At 43.3% G+C, this 23,893-nt stretch overlaps 1 protein-coding gene and 1 long non-coding RNA gene across 3 annotated transcripts in view; both read right to left on the reverse strand.

Annotated features, from left to right (window-relative positions):
• Positions 1-2,017: 2,017 nt before the first annotated feature.
• LOC139257126 (uncharacterized) lies at positions 2,018-9,552 on the reverse strand. Its single transcript, XR_011592222.1, has 2 exons — positions 8,708-9,552; positions 2,018-4,114 (listed from the first exon to the last, which is right to left on the reverse strand). It is a non-coding gene; the product is annotated as an uncharacterized lncRNA (long non-coding RNA).
• A 6,513-nt stretch (positions 9,553-16,065) lies between these two features.
• Positions 16,066-23,893, reverse strand: part of cunh18orf21 (chromosome unknown C18orf21 homolog) — a 107,534-nt gene continuing 99,706 nt past the window's right edge. For both annotated transcript variants that reach the window (XM_070874391.1, XM_070874392.1), the window contains exon 6: positions 16,066-22,263. In XM_070874391.1, coding sequence (XP_070730492.1) covers positions 22,110-22,263 — 154 coding nt within the window. In that variant the 3' untranslated portion in view covers positions 16,066-22,109. The remainder of the gene's footprint in view (positions 22,264-23,893) is intronic.

Raw genomic sequence — 23,893 nt, forward strand, 5'->3', positions numbered from 1 at the left:
GGGGAGGGAGAGAGGAGGGGGGAGGGGGAGAGAGGACGGGAGAAGAGAGGACGGGGGAGGGAGAGGGGAGGGGAGAGGAGTGGGATGGGGGGATGGGGGAGAGGAGGGGGGAGGGGGGATGGGGGAGAGGAGGGATGGGGCGAGGAGGAGGGGAGGCTGAACGGGCGGGGGGGAGGGGGCAGAATGGGCCCGCCGCTGCCGCCGGCTCCAACAAGGACTTCGGGGGACTCCTCCGGGCGGGGCCCACCGATGCCAGGCTCCCAGGAGGATTTCGGGCGGGGCCGCCCTTAGCAAGAGGCCGGGCAGATGGGCCCTGCCGACGAGGTAAGATGTGTCAGGCCAATCGGCCTGGGATAGGGTCGTCACCCCGGAGACAGGACACGCTAGGAGGCCCAGGAGCTACTGCGCACACGCGCAGCTGCCGGCACTGTTTTTGACGCAGGGCTGTAACTCCGCCCCCAGCAGCTCCTGCTGCGCCACGCCAAGCTGGAAACGGGCCTACAGATATCGGAGAATCGCGAGGTAAGTGTTCGGCTTAATTTTTGTTCTACAAATTAGGCGGGCCTCTCCGATGTGCGCCGTTCTAGCGGGGGTCCGAAACATGAGCCCATAGAAAATAGGTGCAGGAGTAGGCCATTCCCCATAACCCCTCATCCCCTCATCGCTCAAGAAACTGTCTATTTCGGTCTTAAATTTATTCAATGTCCCAGCCTCCACAGCTCTCTGAGGTAGCAAATTCCAGATTCACAACCCTCTGAGAGAAGAAATTTCTCCTCATCTCAGTTCTAAATGGGCGGCCCCTTATTCTAAGATCATGCCCTCTAGTTCTAGTCTCCCCCACCAGTGGAAACATCCTCTCTACATCCACCTTGTCAAGTCCCCTCATAATCTTATACATTTCTATAAGATCACCTCTTATTCTTCTGAATTCCAATGAGTAGAGGCCCAACCTACTCAACCTTTCCTCATAAGTCAACACCCTCATACCGGGATCAGCCTAGTGGAGTGGGCGGGGAAGTGGAGCTGAGCCCATGATCAGATCAGCCATAATCTTACTGAATGGCAGAGCAGGCTCGAGTGGCCTTATGGCCTATTCCTGCTCCTATTTCTTAAGTCTTTATGCTCAGGTACAGTAAAAGTGAACACTTATGAGGTCCAAGAGGGTAGAGGGGTGTGCATAAGATGCCACGAGCGACCACCGGTGTGGTTTGTGCGGGCGGAAATGAGTGACCACTCAAGGTATCACCAGATAGGGGACCCCAAGGGAAATATAGGGAGCTCGACTCAATCTCAAGGCATTAGATATACCCAGTTATGTTGGCCTCGATGGTGGAAATCTCATGAGGAATTTAAGTCCTTGAGTGTTAAATCGGGCACGGACACTGTGCTTACAAATAAGGGAATCAGGAAGGAGGTAACTCGTTGCACCATGTTTATTCACAATAAGATCAGGATACTTTTTCAGTGGCATGGTAACCGTACCACTGTAACCGTCCATTATATCAAGTATGCAAGGTAGGGAGCATGGTTGTACAAGCAATAGAATTTAAAACTTGTCCAAAGGCTCCTCCTTCTGTGAATAAAACAGATTTGTGGGAAAAGTCGATTGTTTGTCCTAAACACATCGCAGGACCAACAAACGGGCTAATGGTAATCCCAACTCGGATGATATTGTACCATGATGTGCATCATGAAGTGATACCTGTAAACACGAAGGCAGAATATTATCTGAATGGTGGCAGATTAGGAAAAGAGGAGATGCAATGAGACCTGGGCGTCATAGTACATCAGTCATTGAACGTTGGCATGCAGGTACAGCAGGCGGTGAAGAAGGCAAATGGTATGTTGGCATTCATAGCTAGTGGATTTTAGTATAGGAGCAGGGAGGTCTTACTGCAGTTGTACAGGGCCTTGGTGAGGCTAAACTTGGAACATTGTGTTCAGTTTTGGTCTCCTAATCTGAGGAAGGACGTTCTTGCTATTGAGGTTAGTGAAAATAAATTCACATAGACTCTAGTAAAGTAAGAGAGACAACTTTATTGCTAACAGAGCTCTGGGAGAAGAGTTGAGATCCCGCGATCTGCGAACACCTTCTCCCCGAGTGCCTTGTACCGCGGGGTTATAAGCAGCTTACAGGGGGCGGAATACAATCATTTAAATTCATTTACATACAACCAATCAATCCATTTGGCAACGCAATTCATTTACATACAACTTTTTAGTCCTAGTGAAACCTGATAGCATGGCATGAGTTTGGGGGCCCTTCCTCTGTATCTTCTTTTGTGGTTAGTTATTCTGTTGCAAAGCTTTCTATGAAACAGTGGCCTGCACCTAGCCATGAGTCACTTGTTGCTGCAGAGTTCATATCAGGGACAACAGATAGGCTTCTTGGTACAAAGTTCATTTCGTGGTGGCTTACCCCATCCTGCTTTGCTATGTCCGAAAATCCACTCCAACAGTTCCCCCTGTTGGTCCTGGAGGATGTTCACGAAATCCAGATGACCACAATGAAGGTGGCTCAGTGTCTACCTTCGAGGCAAGTTACTTCCCTGCCTTGCCTGTAGCTCTAGCCTACCCTTCATAGGTAGTGGTCTGTGCCTGCGTCGTCCGCTCCGTCTTCCTCGGTGTCTCCGGGTGTTCCCATCAGATGTTCTTTTCCGGTGATCATGCTGGCAACCGGCACTATTCGGGCCAACATGACTTTACAGCAAATATTAAAACATCCGATAATCAAGCAACAAGTAATTATTATTACAACAAGAATAACTACTCCATGCGTTTAGTACGACCCCCAGGATCCCCCTAATAGCCAGTCAAGCCAGCTATTCCCCCTTTTTGGGCCTTGTCTGAACTCGTCAAGCTGCTTTCTTATGGCATCAGTGGCTTGGATGATATTGTATGATTCATCCGTAACATGTATTATACATTTGTCTCCTATTATTGTGCATACTCCCCCCTGTTGGGCTAACTGATAATCTATGGCATAACTGGTCTGCTCCGTATACAATCTTAATTCAGACAGCTCCCGGTTGATGGCATCCAATCCCTGCTGTTTCCCAGAATGGTTAATCCACAAATAAGATAGTTCCTATTTTTGGCACTAATTACCCCCGCTGATCCCCCCACAGACAGGGCCCCGAGGAACCCGTGGCCGAGTGATGATCCCAGCGTGATAGGATCCTCCCAATCGGCACAGAACTCCTTGCTGTTGACCCGTGTTACTATCCTTCTCCGGGTATGCCCCCTTTGGGGGCATGGAACAGTGAGTGGTCCTATAGTTCCTACTGCAAAGAGGACTGGGAGGGTCGGTGTTGCGGTCTTGAAGGTGCCGTTGAGGAGGAACACGAATCCCTCCTTAGCTCTATAACACTTTACGCGGTGTTGCTAACACTCGTGAACTGCTTATACCACCAATTGCTCGGTTCCCTTGAATTTGAGCCCGATCCTACCAATTGGTAAGCATCAAACGGATATACCCATGTTTCTGAGCTGACATGAGTTCCAATGCACTGACCGCAGATAACTTGCCTCCCTGCGGTCATGTTCAGGCATCTTTGCTCGTTACAGGTGCAAGTAAATTGGCCTCTATGCACTCGACACTGCTGATGGGCACACTGCGTCTGCACACAGGTGGCGATCTCGGGGACCAGGGCATATGCACACCCCCATCCTTGCCCCGAGAAGCAAAGCGGGTAGCTTGCATTGTCTGAGCATACCATTTCGTCCTTTCCCCGGGACCCCCTGCACAAAGGATCTGTGGGATTTATTAATTCCATGCATCTTCCCTGTATACCCCTTCTATATTCGCCCGTTTGTCCCTCATAGGGTGCGTCCGAGGTATCTGCCGTATATAAGTCACGGGGGGTCCACCCAGGGGTGGCCACGAACAGGGCCTCTACTGATTGGGCTAGTGGGTAACACATGGTTCGATTGCCGTGTAAACGTATATGGGTCTTGAAAAACAAGTTATCTTCTAATCCTATTAGCTTTACAACCGTGACAACATAGAGTAACACGATTATATACGCTATCTTAGACATGTTTGTTACGCTCAAACAATACAATATTTACACATTAGCAGTAGCCGTAATTTGGACTTGCTTGCAGTCGTCACCTGTTTGGGGTGCATAAAGAAGTATCCTGGTTACATTATCGTGAATCACATGTCTTATGTTTACTCATTAGTTTCTTTGTACAATTTCAACTGGGTCCACTGTTTCCATACACTCTTCCCTCTTATGTCCAGACAGGCACAGGTGTCTCCACTGATTATGACCTCATATGGGCCATTCCATTTTGGTGCAAACCCTGGTTTTTCAGGTAATGTTTTTACCATGACGCGACGTCCCGCCATCAGGACGTCAGGGAGCCTTTCAAGCTCTTTCTGAGCGTCTCTCTCTTCCTGATTGTCTCTTACTAATTTACGCATCCCTTTGAGTTGAGTGCTTAGTTCCAAAACATACCATTTAATTTTGTCTTTTAATGGGCCTATGTCGGCCCCATCTGTTATGATGCTTTCTGGGAATTGCATCGCCCTTCCTGTCATTAGTTTATAAGGGGTTAATCCGGTTGTCCGGTTTACCGTGACTCTTAACTTCATTAATATAATAGATAATACTTCTGTCCACGTTCTTCCTGACATTTGCATGGCCTTGGCCAGGGCGTTCTTAAGGGATGGTTCTACCATTCCAGAACTCTGCGGGTGGTAGGGGATGTGGAATTTTTGTTTTATGCCCATTAGCTGGCATACTGTTTTTACAATCTTACCGGTGAAGTGGGTGCCTTGGTCGGAATCTATCTGAAGAGGCACTCCCCATTGGGGAATCACCTGCTCGGTCAATATCCTTGCCACAGTTGAGGCAGTGCAATCACGTGTGGGGATAGCTTCCACCCAGCGGGTAAATTGATCTATAATCACGAGGCAATATCTTTTTCCATGGGATGGGGGCAAAGGACCTGTGAAATCAATTTGTAAATGTTCCCATGCCCCCGTGGACAGGGCTGGTGTCCCATTTTAATTTTAATGGGCCTGCCTGGATTATATTGTGCGCACGTAACGCATCGATGGCAATGTTTGGCAATATCTCTCCCCATCCCCTTCCACCACCAATCTCTTCCAAGACTCCCGGTCATGGCCTCTCGTCCTGAATGGGACAGGCCATGGTGCAACTCCAATAAGGTATTCTGTATGCATTCAGGCGCCATTACCTTGTTGTTTCGTCTCCAAACGTTATCCTTTCCTTGCGTTGCGCCCTGCTTTGTCCACATACCCCTTTCTTCCTCAGAAGTGTCCTGGTGTAGTTTCTCGATACTTATCTGTTTCTCTCGGACCCCAGCGGCGCTGACTGAGGCTTCCTCACACTCCTCTTGTTCTAATGCCTCTTGTGCAGCTAAGTCCACAGCTTGATTTCCCTGGTGACTCAGCCAATCTGGACTGGTTCGGTCCGGTTCCCTTTGGTGGGCTTTAATTTTAATGACCGCTACCTGTTTTGGTTTATTACTGGCTGCTAAGAGAGCTTCTATTCTCAGCTGGTGTTTTATGGGATGTCCGCTGGTTGTGATAAAACCCCTCCTCCCCCATGCTGTCATATAATCGTGTACTACCCCGAATGCATATCTATTATCCGTATAGATATTAACGATCTTACCCTCTGATAGTTCCAGTGCCCGGGTGAGGGCTACCAATTCTGCCACCTGAGCTGACGACCCCCCACTAATTCGCCTGATTCGACTGTCTCTAGATCCTGGTTAACTACAGCCCATCCGGTCTGAGGTAGTCCCTCTACGTATTTTCGCGAGCCGTCTACAAACAAGGTTTGTTCTGCGGTTTGAAGGGGCGTGTCTTTTATTCTATCCTCTTCCATGTCCATATCCACATCCCCGCAATCGTGAGGCTCTCCCTCTTGCACTATGCCCTCCGCGGGGTTTTCCCCTACATCTCTAATTATAGTTACTGCTTTGTTGGGTGGCAAGAGGACTGCTTCCCACTTTGCCCGTCTCATATTAGAAACGGTTCTCAGTTTTCCTGTGTTTAACATTTCTACCAACGTGTGTTTGGTGTGGAGAATGATGTTTCCGGTCATTACCACGGGCTCGCTTATTTTTACTGCCCAAGCTGCGCAGTCCAGTGCAGCTATACATCTGGATAATCCGGTCACCACCGGACCTTCGGCGGTGGAGTAATAGGCTATAGGTCTCCTTTTAGCCCCGTGATCTTGGGTGACCTCGGCCGTATAGAACCCATCTTCATTGGTACAGTGGATGTGGAAATCTTTACCCATGTCAGGCAGTCTCAATCCAGGTGCGGAGACCAGTTCTGACTTGAGTTTACTATACGCCTGTTCTTGTTCAGGGCCCCACTCTATAAGGTCTAGGGCCGGTTTTTCTCCCTTTACTAGTCTTTGTATAGGCTCGGCAATCTTTGCAAACTCAGGAATAAACTTCCGACTGTAATTAAAGAGACCCTCACCCCCCTTACCGTTACTGGTCTAGGCATGTCCTTGACAGCCTTTTTCCTATCCGAGGGCATTTCTTTCAACCCCTTTGAAAGGCAGTATCCTAGGTACAGGACTTGGGTTTTCCCTACCTGGGCTTTCTTGGGGTTGACCTTAAGGCCTGCCGTTTCTAAAGCTCGTAACACCAGGTATAGGATTGCCTGATGTCCCTCCTTGGTTTCTGAAGCTATTAATATGTTGTCAACATATTGTAAAATACTATTTCCTGCCGGTATTTCTATTTGTTTTAGTACGTCGCTCATGACTCGGTGGAATATGGCAGGACTATTATGGAACCCTTGTGGTAATCGGGTCCAAGTATATTGTTTATCCTCCACCGTGAAGGCGAATTTCTCTTGTGATTCTGGGTCGAGGGGAAGTGCCCGGAAGCCATTGGCTATGTCCAGGACTGTAAAGATTTTATGTCCAGGGGATAATCCATTAAGGATTGTGGAGGGACTGGCCACTATCAGGTATAGTTTGCGGGTGACCTTATTAAGGGCGGTGTAGTCAATGGTTAGTCTATAACTCCCATCTGGCTTCCCTACTGGCCATGTTGGGGAGTTAGTGGTGCTAACAGTTTCTCTTAAGATACCTTTATCCACTAGTCCCTTTACTATTTCTACAACTGCTGTTCTGGCTTCGGGTCTTATAGGGTATTGCCGGTGTGGTTTATGAGATGGTCCCGGGACCTTAATAGGGTCCATGTCCACCTTTCCGGTATCCAATTTTGTCTGTGCCCAAACCTCGGGCACAGAGGCACAAATGCCGCCATATCCTCCAGTCTCGGTATGCCAGTTGGTTTTTGTGGCTGTTCCTACACCTAAACTTTCCATATGGTGAGCTATCTGTCCCAAATCTCCCTTACTGCCATCTGCCTTTGGCCATGTTAATTTCCCCTCGCCACAATCAATCAGGGCCTGGAATTCCTTCATTACGTCATTCCCCAATATTGTTTCCTCACGATTCTTGCATACGTAAAATCTCATGGGTATACATAAATTATCAATTTCCACCACTTAGGTGGTGCTCAGGTAGGTCGGTGTTGGCCATCCATCTATTCCGTTTATTAATGCCTTTTTGTCGGTTACGGGAAGGGGTAGATTGGTAATGGATATTGAGGCTCCAGTGTCCACTAGCATCTCACACTGTCGGCCCCCTACTAGTGTATATCTGGAATAATCATTCCCCATACTCTGAGGCTCCTTCCCCCTTTTGTTGTTTGGTTGTAGTAATTTTACTCCAATTAGTAGGGGCATTACCTAAAGTGTAGTTGGTGGCCCACCCAAACTGTATCCAGCTCTGCCCAAAATTTGGTATTCGCACACCGGGGTTGTAATTTGCCCAGGGATGCCATTATCTGCGGTCTCTTGTCAGGGGTAAATGGTTTATAGGTTGCAGTGGGATTCGCTGCAGTTCCTCCCCTGGTGACTGGCACCGCCGGGAAGGTTTCTAGATCTTCCTGACCCGGGGCTGTTGCCGTACCTTGGTAATCTTCGTAAGGGGGCAGTGAGGCTGTTTCTTCCCCCCATTGGGAACGGTTCTGAATCTGTTGTTCTAACGCCAGGCATTTCTTTACCCATTCCCTACATTTTCCTTGTGCCTGACTTAATTATTTACTTTTCTCTTCCCTTTTCTCTCTAACGTCCTTTACTTGCTCAATTAGTCCTGCTAACTGATGTACTAGTAATACTCCGGCCTTTTTGGTTTTATCTTTCTTTTGTTTTGCCATCCAATTTCGTTGTTGTTCTAATGTCTGGGATACATCCCAGCCGTCTTTCTGCATTTTTTTTAATTAAGACTTGTCGATCGGTCATGTAAGAGTTAATTTGGGACCCGGGCGGTCCACATTTTACGTCCGTTTTCTTACCTGCCATTGAAGATGTTTATTCTATGTTCCTGTATTCCCCTTTAGTTTATGGAATTTCCGAACTTAAATACTCACGGCCACGATTCACCTCTCAGAGACCTCTTGTCTTGCTCGCGAAGATTAATGTGTTTCCTTACCACCAGAGTCCGGCCCTTGGTTGGAGTGATCAGCTCCCTTCCGCACCGATTTCTATATCACCTTCTATGAACATTGGACTAAAATAATCAACCCCCGCATCAATAATTACTTTACTTTCAGTCTGCGTTGTACGCCACTACAGTCTGAATTTCTTAACTCTTATCACATACTATCACATACTATCAAGTTATGTCTCTTTACTTACTGAATCTATTTTATTCATTTGATACCATTCGCCGGCCAGCCGCTTCCCCCAGTATAATTTCTGGGTGGTCAGAAATTGACTACTATCCCGTTCTACTGGGTCATACGACTATCCAGCTCCGCGGTATCCTGCCGACTACGCCAATTTGTTAGTGAAAATAAATTCACATAGACTCTAGTAAAGTAAGAGAGACAACTTTATTGCTAACAGAGCTCTGGGAGAAGAATTGAGGTCCCGCGATCTGCGAATCACCTCCCCGAGTGCCTAGTGCTGCGGGGTTATAAGCAGTTTACAGAGGGCGGAATACAATCATTTAAATTCATTTACATACAACCAATCAATCCATATAGCAACGCAATTCATTTACATACAACTTTTTAGTCCTAGTGAAACCTGATAGCATGGCGCGAGTTTGGGGGCCCTTACTCTGTTTCTATGTTTCTATGTTTCTTTTGTGGTTAGTTATTCTGTTGCAAAGCTTTCTATGAAACAGTGGCCTGCACCTGGCCATGAATCACTTGTTGCTGCAGAGTTCATATCAGGGACAGCAGATAGGCTTCTTGGTACAAAGTTCATTTCGTGGTGGCTTACCCCATCCTGCTTTGCTATGTCCGAAAATTCACTCCAACAATACCTTGAGTGGTCACTCACTTCCGCCCGCACAAACCACACCGGTGGTCGCTCGTGGCATCTTATGCACACCCCTCTATCCTCTTGGACCTCATAAGTGTTCACTTTTACTGTACCTGAGCATAAAGACTTAAGAAATAGGAACAGGAATAGGCCATAAGACCACTCGAGCCTGCTCTGCCATTCAATAAGATCATGGCTGATCTGATCATGGACTCAGCTCCACTTCCCTGCCCGCTCCCCATAGCCCCTCATCCCCTCATCGCTCAAGAAACTGTCTATTTCGGTCTTAAATTTATTCAATGTCCCAGCCTCCACAGCTCTCTGAGGCAGCGAATTTCACAGATTCACAACCCTCTGAGAGAAGAAATTTCTCCTCATCTCAGTTCTAAATGGGTGGCCCCTTATTCTAAGATCATGCCCTCTAGTTCTAGTCTCCCCCATCAGTGGAAACATCCTCTCTGCATCCACCTTGTCAAGCCCCCTCATAATCTTATACGTTTCGATAAGATCACCTCTTATTCTTCTGAATTCCAATGAGTAGAGGCCCAACCTACTCAACCTTTCCTCATAAGTCAACACTCTCATACCCGGGATCAACCTAGTGAACCTTCTCTGAACTGCTTCCAAAGCAAGTATATCCTTTCGTAAATATGGAAACAAAAACTGCACGCAGTATTCCAGGTGTGGCTTCACCAATACCCTGTACAGCTGTAGCAAGACTTCGCTGCTTTTATACTCCATCCCCTTTGCAATAAAGGCTAAGATTCCATTGGCCTTCCTGATCACTTGCTGTACCTGCTTACTATCCTTTTGTGTTTCATGCACAAGTACCCCCAGGTCCCGCTGTACTGCAGCACTTTGCAATCTTTCTCCATTTAAATAATAACTTGCTCTTTGATTTTTTTCTGCCAAAGTGCATGAGCTCACACTTTCCGTCATTATACTCCATCTGCCAAATTCTTGCCCACTCACTTAGCCTGTCTATGTCCTCCTGCTGCCTCTTTATGACCTCTTCACACATTGCCCTTCCTCCCATCTTTGTATTGTCAGCAAACTTGGCTACATTACACTCAGTCCCCTCTTCCAAGTCATCAATATAGATTGTAAATAGTTGGGGTCCCAGTACTGATCCCTGTGGCACCCCACTCGTTACTGATTGCCAACCAGAGAATGAACCATTTATCCCGACTCTGTTTTCAGTTTTCAGCCTATCCTCTATCCATGCTAATATATAACCCCCAACCCTGTGAACTTTTATCTTGTGCAGTAAACTTTTGTGTGGCACCTTGTCAAATGCCTTCAGGAAGTCCAAATATACCACATCCACTGGTTCCCCTTTATCCACCCTGTTCGTTACATCCTCAAAGAATTCCAGCAAATTTGTCAAAAATGACTTCCCCTTCATAAATCCTGACTTTGCCTGACCAAATTTTGCTTTTCCAAATGTCCTGTTACTGCTTCTTCAATAATGGACTCCAACATTTTCCCAATCACAGATGTTAGACTAACTGGTCTATAGTTTCCTGCTTTTTGTCTGCCTCCTTTTTTGAATAGGGGCATTGCTTTTGCAGTTTTCCAATCTGCTGGGACCTCCCCAGAATCCAGGCAATTTTGGTAAATTACAACCAATGCATCCACTATCCCTGCCGCTACTTCTGTTAAGATCCTAGGATGCAAGCCATCAGGTCCAGGGCATTTATCCTCCTTTACTCCCATTATCTTACTGAGTACCACCTCCTTAGTGATTGTGATTGTGTTAAATTCCTACCCCCCTATAGCCACTTGACTATCCACTATTGGGATATTTTTAGTGTCCTGTACCGTAAAGACTAATACAAAATATTTGTTCAGAGTTTCTGCCATCTCCATGTTCCCCATCACTAATTCCCCAGTCGCGTCCTCTAAGGGACTAACATTTACTTTAGCCACTCTTTTCCTTTTTATTTACCTGTAGAAACTCTTGCTATCTGTTGTTATATTTCGTGCTAGTTTACTTTCATAGTCTTATCTTACCTTTCTTCATCATTGTTTTATTCATTCTTTGCTGGCTTTTAAAAGCTTCCCAATCTTCTGTTCTCCCACTAGTTTTGGCCACTTTGTATGCCCTTGTTTTTAATTGGATACCATTCTTTATTTCTTTAGTTAGCCACAGATGACTATCTTTTCTTTTACATCCTTTCCTCCTCACTGGAATATATTTTTCTTGAGCGTTATGGACTATCTCCTTAGATGTATGCCACTGTTCATCAACCGTCCTACACTTTAATCTATTTTCCCAATCCATTTCTCCTTTCTGCAACCAAAACCTGCTGTTTCCTGCACAGTTTTTAACACTTTATATCTTTTTTTTTAACCTTCCAACCCATTTACAATTACTGATTGCTTCTCACTTGTCAAAACTTAGAGAGTAACCAAATTGAAGAAAGTGCTTTGTTACGATTCGAATTCATTTTTTTTAGCAGATACCATAGCAACTAACTTCAAGGCTGAAATTTATCTTTTTCAGAACAAATGGTCTTCTGTGCATTTCATAACTGCGTGGATTATAATCAAAATAAATCTGCACCTGCATTTTTACACAATTTCATTAGTTCTTAAACAACCGCAATCACACAACTTAGAAAATATTGACCCTGTAATGGATTATGAACACGAGATGGCAAATCAATTCAAAACCAAAAACATGGTTCAAATATCTCTCAAATAATACATATGTATACATACATAATTCAATTAGCCAGCTTAACAGCATAAGCATCTAACATCCACAACAATAATACAAAGGGTTTACAAACTTTCAGCTCTCTGTTGAAAAGATGGGCGGAGCTAAGCCAAACATACAGACACACTGTTCTTTACAGACAGGCTTTCAAGCGAACGGAAAATTCTTCAACTCCCCCCACATTCACAACCTGCAAGTTTAATTACAAATGCACGTTCTTCAACCCCCCACACATTTACAGTCGGGAAAACTTCCACATAAACACACACTTTCATACAAACTCAAAACGTTTCCAACATCCGTTAAGATTGCTTTCACTCCGTAACTCATGTCTTTTTTTTACTCGGCATAAAAGCTGGCAGCTTAAGTGTCAGTTTCAACTTTAAGTTTCTTTTTCTTTTGTCTCTTGAACAAACGTTTCAGCAGCTAGATTCTATCCTATCTATCTCTCCCGGACCAGGAGGTTATGCCTCTCTGAACCCGTAGCTTATCTTCCAATTCCCTAATCTTCCTTTTACAATCAGTGTCATCCCCCTTCGCGCTCTGTTCCGCTAAAATCTCTTTGAGCGACCCCAAACACAGCTTTCAGGTCCTCGTTAGTTCTGAGACTGTCCATTCATTCAGAAACTTTAAGTGCTTCGGAGCAAGCTTCTTCCACTGCTTTAATCTCCGACTGTTTATCCTCCAACTCCTTTTCAAATTTCCCCTCGAGCTACTCCTTCTCCTTCTCAAACTTTTCCAACCTGTCCGAGTTTTTTTTAACCCTTTCCCTATCTTCCTTCAATTCCATAAGGAGTCGGTTTACTACCACTTCTTTTTCACTAATCTCTGTTCATAATTTATCTTTTACACTTTCATTGATCTTAACTGACAACCAAACGGCTTCGATCAATTCAGGCCAACACGGAGACCTTGTCCTGTATCCAAACCCCCAAAACCGGATCACCACCATCTATAGTGACTTGTATCCACCCTTCTCTAAGGGGAAACTTTTCAGTCACATATCTTGTAATTGACTCATCCATTGTCAACATTGTTTTTCTATCATAAGTCCTTGTCCCAGTTCGGATGCCACTATAAGACTTATCTTTTATAAGAACAGGTTTTAGCCTATAAGATATATATATGTCTTTCTTTCCACCAGAGTCAAGACTTATGTTAATTAAACAAGTTTTATCCTGTAAGATCTTGTCTTGACCCTACACTTTACAAGTTTAAACTTGTGAGACAGAACAATACCAACACAGGATGTTTCTTCACTCATCCCTATCCAGGGATTATCTTTACTTAGAATAATCAAAAGAAATACAAGCAATTTATGATAGCATCAAATGCACAATAATTTCTAATTATTAGCCTGCAACAACCTACCCCATTACAGTCCCTTAAAACAGTTAACATTGCCTATCCATTAAGCAAAGACACACGGGGTTAATTCCAGCCGTGGTCAATGATCGGAAATTAATTCCCTGATTCCCTTAGTAACTGACCAGGTTACCAATTCACTTGACTACAGCCTTTGACCTCGTGTTATAGCCATTTTATACCGTTCTTCTGCATGTCTGCCCACCGTGTATGCAATTGTCTAGGTTCGAAACAAAGGGACACTCTCTCACGATGAATGGGTCTTTCATTCTCTTATCTCCTGGACAGTCGTTTTCCACAGTTCCCAGACAAGTGTTTTGCAGTTGTGAGCTGCTAAAACTCATGAGAAAATCTTTTGAATTTGCACAGCATTTTGGATAATTAAAAATTGGTCAAGCCAAGTTCAGCCATCTTGGAGCAGTTTGTAAGCAGAGTTATTAGTAGAAAATGTGAAGGAAAAAGTGCTGTAATCTTACAACCAACAAGGCTAATAAAGTACTGGGCTAGACATCAAGCAGATTATAAAAGAAAAAATTTCATTTATATAGCGCCTTTTATGACCACTGGATGTCGCAAAGCGTTTTACAGCCAATGAAGTCCTTTTTGATGTGTAGTCACTATTGTAATTTCGGAATCACAGGCCAATTTGCACACGGCAGGTTCCACAAACAGCGCTGTGATAACGACCAGATAATGTTTTTTAATGATATTGATTAAGGGGTAAATATTGGTAGGACACCAGGGACAACTCTCCTGCTCTTCTAAATAGTGCCATGGGATTTTTTATATCCACCTGAGAGTGTAGACGGGGCCTTGGTTTAACGTCTCATCCAAGACAGAATTGAAGCAGATTTTTTTTTACTTGTGTAATTTATTGGCAAAAATAAATTGGAATGTTATCAACAATTTAAAACAACCGACTTTGAAAAGTACATTGATACATTAAAGTGAGTTTGACGGCGAGATGATCAAGAACATTCCATGAGTGGTTCAAAACTTTCCTTTCAGTTACACCATAGCCCATTATACCTAGCTGAGAGATCTGGAACAGCCAGAGCCTTTTATTTCTTCTCTTCCAAAAAGTCTTGCTTTATTTTGATGTGTTGAGTTTTGAGAAGATTCTTATTCAGTTATTTTAACCAGCAGGTTAGACAAATGTAACCTGAACACAGCTGGTGCAGTTCTGAAGTGCAGTTGAGGGAAAGCTTTCAGATGAACCTTACTCCATCCATATGTTTCTTGTGTAATTATTGTTTTAAATGGCAGCTTTATACTTTTCTTACACCAACAAAACTTGACATAATGGGCCATTCATAAAAGGAGATGTTTTTAAGAAGTTCCCTTTTGTATTAAAATAAGTTTGCTCTTTTTGTCGCAAGTTAGTTAGCAGCCAGTTGAAGGATCAAACACCATGGAATGTCTAAGAATGAAGAATTGGACCCTGCCAGTGTCTGCTTTAATACTTTTCTGCATAACGTGAATACTTAGTCCAATTGTCAAGTAAATATCATAGCAGATGGCACTTGCCTTTCATCATTTTTCATAACTCAGTTATTGCCTAAATAAAGATTCTTTGCCACTGGAGTTGACCATAATGAAGCCTATCCTTGTTTTCAAAGTCTTGTTTTTAACCCACCTATTGCTGGCACAGATTAAGATTTCCAAGTAACATGCAATTCTGTACAAATATTTTAAACAAATAACCACCATAGTTTGAATATTCATTCTACAGGAAGCATAATTATCTTTATAGATGTTTTGTAAGAAAGTCTTCTTCGTATCTGTGCAAGAACAATGAATAAGGGGCCAGGAAACAATTGAGTGACAATAGACCTACTGCTAATTTGTCCTACGACAGAAATGAGTCTAAAATGACTTGATGGAATTCAATTGAGGTGCTGAAGAAACTGAAAGATATTAGAGATATTGTGCAAGGACTCAACTATTTATACACTTTTCCCTACTGCCAGGATACAATCTGTGAGCTGCAATCTGACAGTTTGAGAGCTGCAATTTTTGGGAGGAGTGGGAGAAACTTAAAAGATCAGATACTTAAAAAAAGGAACAGAGATGCCATATCAATGAACACGGTGAGGTTACTATAAAGTCCGTATTGTCAATACAAATCCTTCTCCAAATGTAAACTACAAAAATGTTAATTTTAAAATTGGAAGTGAGCTATTGCTGAAGCTGTAGATGTTTTAACGCGGGCTAACTCCCACCACTTGTATTCATAGCAAATGGCAGTTTTTAGGAGATTTGTATCTGCTTTGAACTGAAACTTGCTCCTTAAGTGTGATGTGAATGGAATGTGGTGCCACAGCACTTTCGGTTACACATTTCTCAGTCTTACGAAGACCACGTGAGCTGCTTTTTGGGGGGAATTTATACCACAGATACTTTACTCCAGGTTAGTGCCAAAGACCAGTCTCACAAGGCAACCATCACTCCCTATGAAATACATCTTCCTTTATAAGATCCATAACAAGGTAATTGTAGCAAGCCCCCAGGGTGGGGGGGGGGGGGCAAAAAGAAATCTTTCTCACTCTATTCAGCTTATTAGATATGCAATGTGCCCTAATCCTTCAATTCAAAAAGGTGGTAGAATAAGCACTCTATCAGACCATGGCTTAGGCAATACATTACCAAACAGATTTATTGACAATAAATAGATAAGTGTACAATAGCAAAGATAAAGAGCAGATTTATAGTAATATACAGAATCTAGCTATTCATCTGGGAATAAAGAGAATAAACAATTATTTCTTCAGTGCTAAACTTCACAAGTAAAACTAGATCTGGAATGGCCCTGGTGATAACGTTACATGGGAGTTTGCTGCTAAACTTCCATGGATACTCCTGCCTCTTTCTAATGGCTTCAGGAGAATAGCTAAATCTGTGCAAGCCTGCCTGAAAATATACTTTACAACTCCTTTGAAGTTCATCCAGAACAAAAAGAATTCAAATATGTATCTCTCATGATTGCACCAGGCTGCGGACAGAATGTCAAATACAAAGGGTGTCTTGATAGTTAAAGTAACCTCTTGCACCCTTTGAAGTTCATATCCGAGATGCAGGACAACAACAGCTATACAGAAAAATATCAGTGATGTTTCCGAACAGAATAACGCTAAAGGCTTTGCACTTAACAGGCACTAGAATATTGGGCCCAACATTGTCCAAGCTGTTTTCTCGGCGTACTAAAGCGCGCCGACTTTGCACGCTGGAAAGGGCACCACTCTTCAGAGACCCCGGAGTTGTGGTGGGGAGACTGTGGTGGGGTGGAGCAAAGTACAGACAGCACTGCCGGCATCTGCGCGCATGCTCCTGCCCTCCCAGCACGTCCTGTGAGCAGGACCCGATGCTTGCAGCCCCGATCCCAGGCCGAAGGGACGCCTGATCTCGCCGCACCCTATCGCCGACGGAGTGGACTCCCGCACCGGCCGGCTGGCCCGCTGAGTTCCCGGGCAGGTAGGACTTCGCTTATATTTTTTGTTTAGTGACTGTGCTTGAGACTTTTGATTGGGGCGGGGAGGAGAGTTTGGGGCGGGGGAAGAGAAAGAGTTTCGGGGGGGGGGAAAGAGAGAGAATGAGTGAATTGGGGCAGGGGAGGGAAAGAGGAGGAGAGTTTTGGGGGGGGGGTTAGAGAAAGTGTTTTGGGGCATGGGGGAAAGAAAGAGTATCTCTCTGGCTCTACCACTCCGCCCCCACCCACCCCCCCCCCGTGGCATCGCGGTCAGCTCCGGGAGGATTTACTTCATTTTTATTAGTATTTTAATTGTTTGAGCTTTTCCTTGCAATGTTTCGTGCTTGGTTGTTGAGGTCCTCTCCAGTTCCCTTCCCTTTCCTGCTTTTTCTTCATTGCCTGCAAGGTTTTTCAGAGCTGGTCACATATGCTGACCTACGTGGATTTGGAGTAGGTTTTTGCTGGCCAAAGTGGCATAAATGGCCAAAACTGGCCTAAGTGTCTGGGAATGCCCCCTTTTGAAAAAAAAATGTACCTAAAAAAAATCGTACCTGACTTACTCTGGAGCAAATTTTTTGGGGGAAATGGCATTTTTTAAACTTACGCCAGAAAAAACAACTTACTCCAAAAAAATTGATGCAAGTCATGGCCAGGATTGGGCCCATTAAAACCACCTTTCGTTTCACTGTAGCAACCTACAGATAAATCAGGGGTAATTTTAACTTAACCCATCCATCGGAAAATCCACAGGATCGAGTGGAACGGCGGTTTTACAACTCGCCCAATATTACTCTCCATTGACTTCAATTGAGAATAAACTCGGGTCAGGTTTAAAACTAGCGCTGCAGCTGAACTCGTCAATTTCCTGACAGGCGGGTTGGGTAAAAATAGCCTCTATCGTGTCTGTTCCTGTATTGATGTGCATCAGCCAGATTGGATGTTTAATTTATTGACCCCGATTTTAACTCCAAGGGTGTCAGAAATAAGAAAGCAGGGAACAAAAATATAATGCACTATAAACAAAATGTTTATTTTTGTTATACTGCCCACTATGCTTTCCTGTTCACTTTGACAGGGAGTAAATACTTACATAATAGCCAAATTTATTTACAGTAAATTAATTACATGCAGATGCAGAAACTCACAGCAAGAAACTAGTAGTACAATACTTGATTTACTTAATATATAAAGTTAAATATTAGTAGAGTTCTGAATCTTTAGCGGTACCTTTCGTTAACTTTTGATTTGAGTCTCTGATGAACCTTTATATGGCAAATACTCCATGGAGTCCTTTTAAGATGTCTATACTGGAATTGGCAGTACGTAGCCCAAAAACATTGCTGGCCAGATATATTCCTGTCTTTTTGAAATGTATTTTTGAAGAACAAATTCTTAATAGGCAATTGAGAGTTATAGGTGTTAATTTGAGACAACCATCTTCCTTTTGAAGTACAATTACATTAACAATTTCAGCCAATCAATACCTTCTAGATGCCCTCTTCATCCATGCAAAACCACTGTTAGGAGCACCCACTAGCATACCCCACTGCTTAGCTTATTGTTTAAGATGGTGGGTAGAGTGGATAGATCCTCAGGTAAAAAATTAAGACAATATCATCGTCAAATAGAGATGCCATAATACTTTCAGAAATAACTGAACCAACCACTCCAGACCATTCCTTACATCATCCCATGGAATAGGATGGGTAACAGTGGACAACTTTGTCTTATTCCTCTTATGAGGGGCATGTCTTCAGTGACTGCAGACCTTGGAGCTGGAGCACTCCCTTAGCTTTCAGATTTTTTACGAGGACTGCACAAGGAACTAAGAACATAAGAAAAAGGAACAGTAGGCGGCGATTTGGCAGTTCGAACCTGCTCTGCCATTCAATAAGATTATGGCTGATCTTCCACCTCAATTCCCCCTTCCCGCATTATCCTCATATCCGTTGATTCCCTTAGATCTAAAAATCTATCGATACTGTCTTGAATATACTCAACGACTGAACATCCACAGCCCTCTTGGTTAGAGAGTTCCAAGGATACACAATCTTTTGAGTGAACATATTTCTCCTCACCCAATTCCTAAATGGCCAACCCCTTATTCTGAGACTGTGACCCCCTAGTTCTAGACTCCCGAGCCAGGAGAAACATTCTTTTCCTCCCCATTACCCAGGTGGCAGCACTGCTAAAATAAATAAATCAAAGTTCATTTATTGGAGATGGTCTCCTGCTGCTTTGTCGGAGGTGCCATCTTTCAGATGAGACATTAAACCGAGGTCCTTTCTGTCCTCTCAGGTGGACATAAAAGATTCCATGGCACGTTTTCGAAGATGAGTAAGGAGTTCTCCCAGTGTCCTGGCCAACGTTTATCTGGCAACAAACAGCAACAAAAATAAATTAAATGGTCTTTCAGTTCTTTGTTGTTTGTGGAACCTTGATGTGTGGTAATTGGTTGGCATGTTTTCCGACAGAATAAGAGTAACTTGTCTTTCATAAACAGTTAATTGGCTGTGAAGAGCTTTGACACATTCTGAAGATATTAAGGGTGCTATATAAATAGAAGCTCTCTCCTTCACTTCATTTTCTCTTGTTTTCCTTTCTTTCCTGTCCCCTTTTCTTACAATTGTTTTTACACCTCATCCTTTTGGCACCTGGGTGCTGGAAGGGAGTCTGTGGGGGTAGGGAGTAGGCTGGGTAAACAATGCAAGGTCCAAGAATCCAGCAGAACTCCAGCCCTTGAAAGGGGCAAGCTTGACGCAAAGGTCACTTCTGAAAATATTTCTTAGGTAGTGGCAAACTCTAGCTTTTTTTCTAGAAGTGTTTAATATTTTAGAGCTGCATACTAACTGGTTGCTGAAAGGGATTGGAGAAAATGCTTTGAGCTATTTGATTGGTAGGTTGTCATGACAATTGATGAAGGCTGATCATAGCTTTCTCATACTTGTTCACTCCAAGTGTTTTTGATCGGTTGTTCTAACTGACGTGTTTGTGATTTGTTACCTTTGTAATATTATATTTGATCCAATCATGATTTTTTTTTGCTCTACAGAAACTTTTGAGGTGCAATAAATGTTTGGGGTATGGTGCCCTAGGGGCGCACACTAAAACAGAATTTGCAATTATATACAGCACCATGTTCACAGAACAACCGAAAGTACTTCACAGCCAATGAATTATTTTTTGAAGTGCTGTTACATGAGTAAATCAAGCAGCCCATTTGTGCAATCAGGTCCCCCAAACAGCAAATACAAGCAACGATCAGTTAACCTATTTTGGTAGTGCTGTTTGAGGGAGTAATTTTAACTAAGATACTGGGAGAACTCTTCAAATAGAGCACAGAAGGCCATTCGGTGCATCATGCTTGTGCTGGGTCTTTGAAGGAGCTATCCAATTAGTCCCACTCCCCTGCTCTTTCCCCAAAGCCCTGCAAATATTTCCCCTTTGGGTATTTATCCAATTCTCTATTGAAAGCTATTATTGAATCTGCTTTCACCTGACAGACGAATCCTGTTTAACGTCCCATCCAAAAGACAGCACCACCAACAATGCAGCACTCCCTCCCTCCCTCGGTACTGCAGTGAAAGGCAGAAATATTTTAATTGTTTGTGGAGATATTATAAATTTTGCAGTATACTGAGAGGATAGTATTTGGTCATGTTTTTCACATGAACAATTGACCCTTACTATAGAAATGTGAATCATACTGTGCCTTACAGAAAAAAATCTGCATAGCCAAATATTTCACAGCTGTTCAGTCAATAACACTGTCTTGCACAGTATATTGACAAAAATAAAAATTAGCAAAATCTGTTCTTCATGAATGTTAAAACAGTTTGCCAAGCTAAGCTAGGCAAGCATCAGGGATAGTGACCTTTGAAATATATCTCTGGGTCTATCTAATGAAAGACTTACAAGAAAAGCTTTACAAATAAAGGACCAGACAACTGGGTAGCACCTTGCCTTTTCAATTCGGTGACCTGGGCTCAAATTCAGCATAGACTAATCTCAGAAATTTATGGCACAGAAGGAGGCCATTTGGCCCATCGTGTAATGGGATACCGGTCTCTCTCTGCTGGCTATAAGAGTTCTTTACTAAATTAATTTGGGCAAAATTGCCCTTATTGTGACACGGGTTGGCAATCTCACTCATAGACTGGTGTGGGAAATAAAAATGTCAAATCGGTACAGTAGGTTGGAGAAGGAATAAAATGGTACTATATCTGGTCTCGGTAGTGGAATAAGAAATAATTTCATTAGCAACACTATTGCCTCTAAAAGCACCAAAAGATGTTTTAAATCGAAATACCATACAATTACGGCGTGATAATATTTTAATAAATTACATTTTCAATCAGGATGTTCAATTAAGTATATTTCACTAATGTATAGATATAACATTTAAAACACAGCATCAGTTTTTAATTATATAGCATCTCTAAATGCATGTATTTTTGAGTAAGTGTCCTGTTCTCCTGCAATTTTAATCTTTTTCCTTGTCCACCTGTCCTGACCCTCTAACTCTAACCTTCTGCCAGGCTGTTGTTATTTCCCACTGTAGCTGGCCAAACACGAGCCTTCTGTCTGATCTCTCCCACCTGCAGTCTCTGCTCGAGACTGTTTTCAGGGAGAAATGTAAAAAAGTCACTTAATTCCATGAACACTATTCACAATTAGAAAATCTTAAAATGTTAAGATAGTACAATTCATCATTCCTTTCAGATTTTTAACAAAACTGATTTGTGGTAACATGGATAAACACATATTATTTACTACAACCATTTGTTTATGTCCTGGCAGCTGCTGCCACTTGAAACTCAGTATCTAGAAGTATAATACGCTTGCATCCTCCTACAGACAGCAGTATGTTTCAGAGAAAACCAGATGGCAGCTTGGCTTACCTCTTACCAGGCTGCGCACATGCTTCTGGTTAATCTGCAGTACCACAGATGCATTGTAGCAGGTCAGAGCTCTAACATGCTTTTGCTCTTGTAACATTTCTGGCAATTCATTTATAAACTAACAGCAAAGCAAAACCTATTTTATGACAACATCGCAAAACTCAATTTGCATAAAGCTAAAGATATAGTATACAGTTGTGCACCTAACTGATTACGTGAATTGACAGGCAATTCAGCTTTTCCCACTTTTTCTTGCTCTCACTTGCGTAGACAAAGTTTAAGCACTACAAATAAAATAAAATCACAAATTGCAGTTTACACTGTAGAGAGGAAATCTCGAAGAGTCCCTTTCTTGCTCTGCTGTTTCTGCTCACAATTCAATAGCATCTTTAGACGAGAGCAGTGCAGCTTCTTTCCTTTAACTGATTTTAATGAGGGCGATGATGTGGAAGGTGTAGAGACAGATGTTCTGAAAAGATAAATGTGAAAGTTATAAAAGTAGTTATAATAAAGCACTACTTAAATCAGGGATCTTTATATTTGAGGCAACTGAAATGTCTCTGATTCTACACGCGTTAAATTCTTTAATCTGCGACCAGTATTTAGTAAAAAAAATGCCATTTTTAGCCAACCAGTAAAACTTAGTGATCCAAAGAAAAAATTGTTGGAGATCTCCATTTAATATATAATTTTTTATATATCTAACTGTGCTTAAGGGGAGGCTACATCATACTAGTTCTGACACACATTGGTTATGGTTTGAGTTGGTGAGGTTTAAATTTCCCATGTACTTACATTATACAGGTTGGACTTCCCTTATCCAGGACCACCCCTCGTCCGGCATGATTCTGGTGGCCGGGGGCGCATGCGCAGAACACCACCGACCTCCACCCGGACTTCACAGCCCACCAATACTCAGCCCGCCGGACGCCTGCCGACACTTCACAGCCCGCCCGGGGAACCGATCTCCCCGCCCTCAGGCCGCCTCTCCCCCCAACCCCGCCCCCCCCCCCCCACCCCGAATTCTCGGGCTGACCTTCCTTTATCCGGCAAAATCCCTTATTTGGCACAGGCCAGGTCCCGAGGATGCCGGATAAGTGAGGTTCAACCTGTACACGCCTTTCAGTCCTCCTAGCTCCCAAGATCCATATCTCCAAGCTAGATGGCGCTGTTCACAGAGGCAGACTGATCACGTTTCTTAAATACTTAACATTTTTTTATAACTTTTGATATTTTTAAAAAGTGCTCAAAGCATTTAAAGAAAGTTAATGTTGATTCCCTTGAACAGTGGGAACCAGGTTGTGTGTGTGTGTGGGCAGAATTCTCCAGAGGGGGGTTTAACATGTTATTTCTGTAGGCTTTCTCCAGCTTTCCCATTTATAGAGTGAGAGAGCAGAGAAAGAAACAAAGGGGGCAAGGAGAGACATGGAGAAGCAATAACACAAAGGCTGCAGATGCAAGCAGGAGACAACATAATCTCCAACTCGCTGTGAACAAATGGAAGCATAATAAAATGAATAGCGCTCTATTGTAAATGTTATGTTTAGCAAAGTTCCTGTCTGTCACACTAAACTTTGCAGCACATTTCAACAAAATATAAAGGAAGGAATTCTCCAGGAACACAAAAGACCAGAGTGAGGAAATTGACAGTCTTTTAATTGATATCTACATGTACTCACTCAGTATTTATTTAATTTCAGCTTTATGTTAACCCAGGTTTAGTTAACAGCAGTTAAACATCAATACTCTTAAAGGACTACATAGCTACACTGATTGCAGAATGATACACTGGGGCCGATTCCACTCTCCCTCCACCTGATCTGAAGCCGCCTTATTTCCAGGTTCATGTCATTTGCATTGACCTGACATTTACTAGCACGAGAACGTCCCTTGATGCATCATTGGGACAGGAGTAGGCCAATCAGCCCCTCAAATCTGTCCCGTCATTCAATTAGATCATGGCTGATTTGTACCCTTGCCTAATAAAAATACATCAATCTCAGTTTTGAAATTTTCAATGACCTAGCCTCAACAGCTTTTTAGGGGAGAGAGTTCCAGATTTCCACTACCCTTTGTGTGAAGAATTGCTTCCCGACATC

The sequence above is a fragment of the Pristiophorus japonicus genome, unplaced genomic scaffold (genome assembly GCF_044704955.1).
Source record: "Pristiophorus japonicus isolate sPriJap1 unplaced genomic scaffold, sPriJap1.hap1 HAP1_SCAFFOLD_801, whole genome shotgun sequence".
Taxonomy (NCBI): Eukaryota; Metazoa; Chordata; class Chondrichthyes; family Pristiophoridae; genus Pristiophorus; species Pristiophorus japonicus.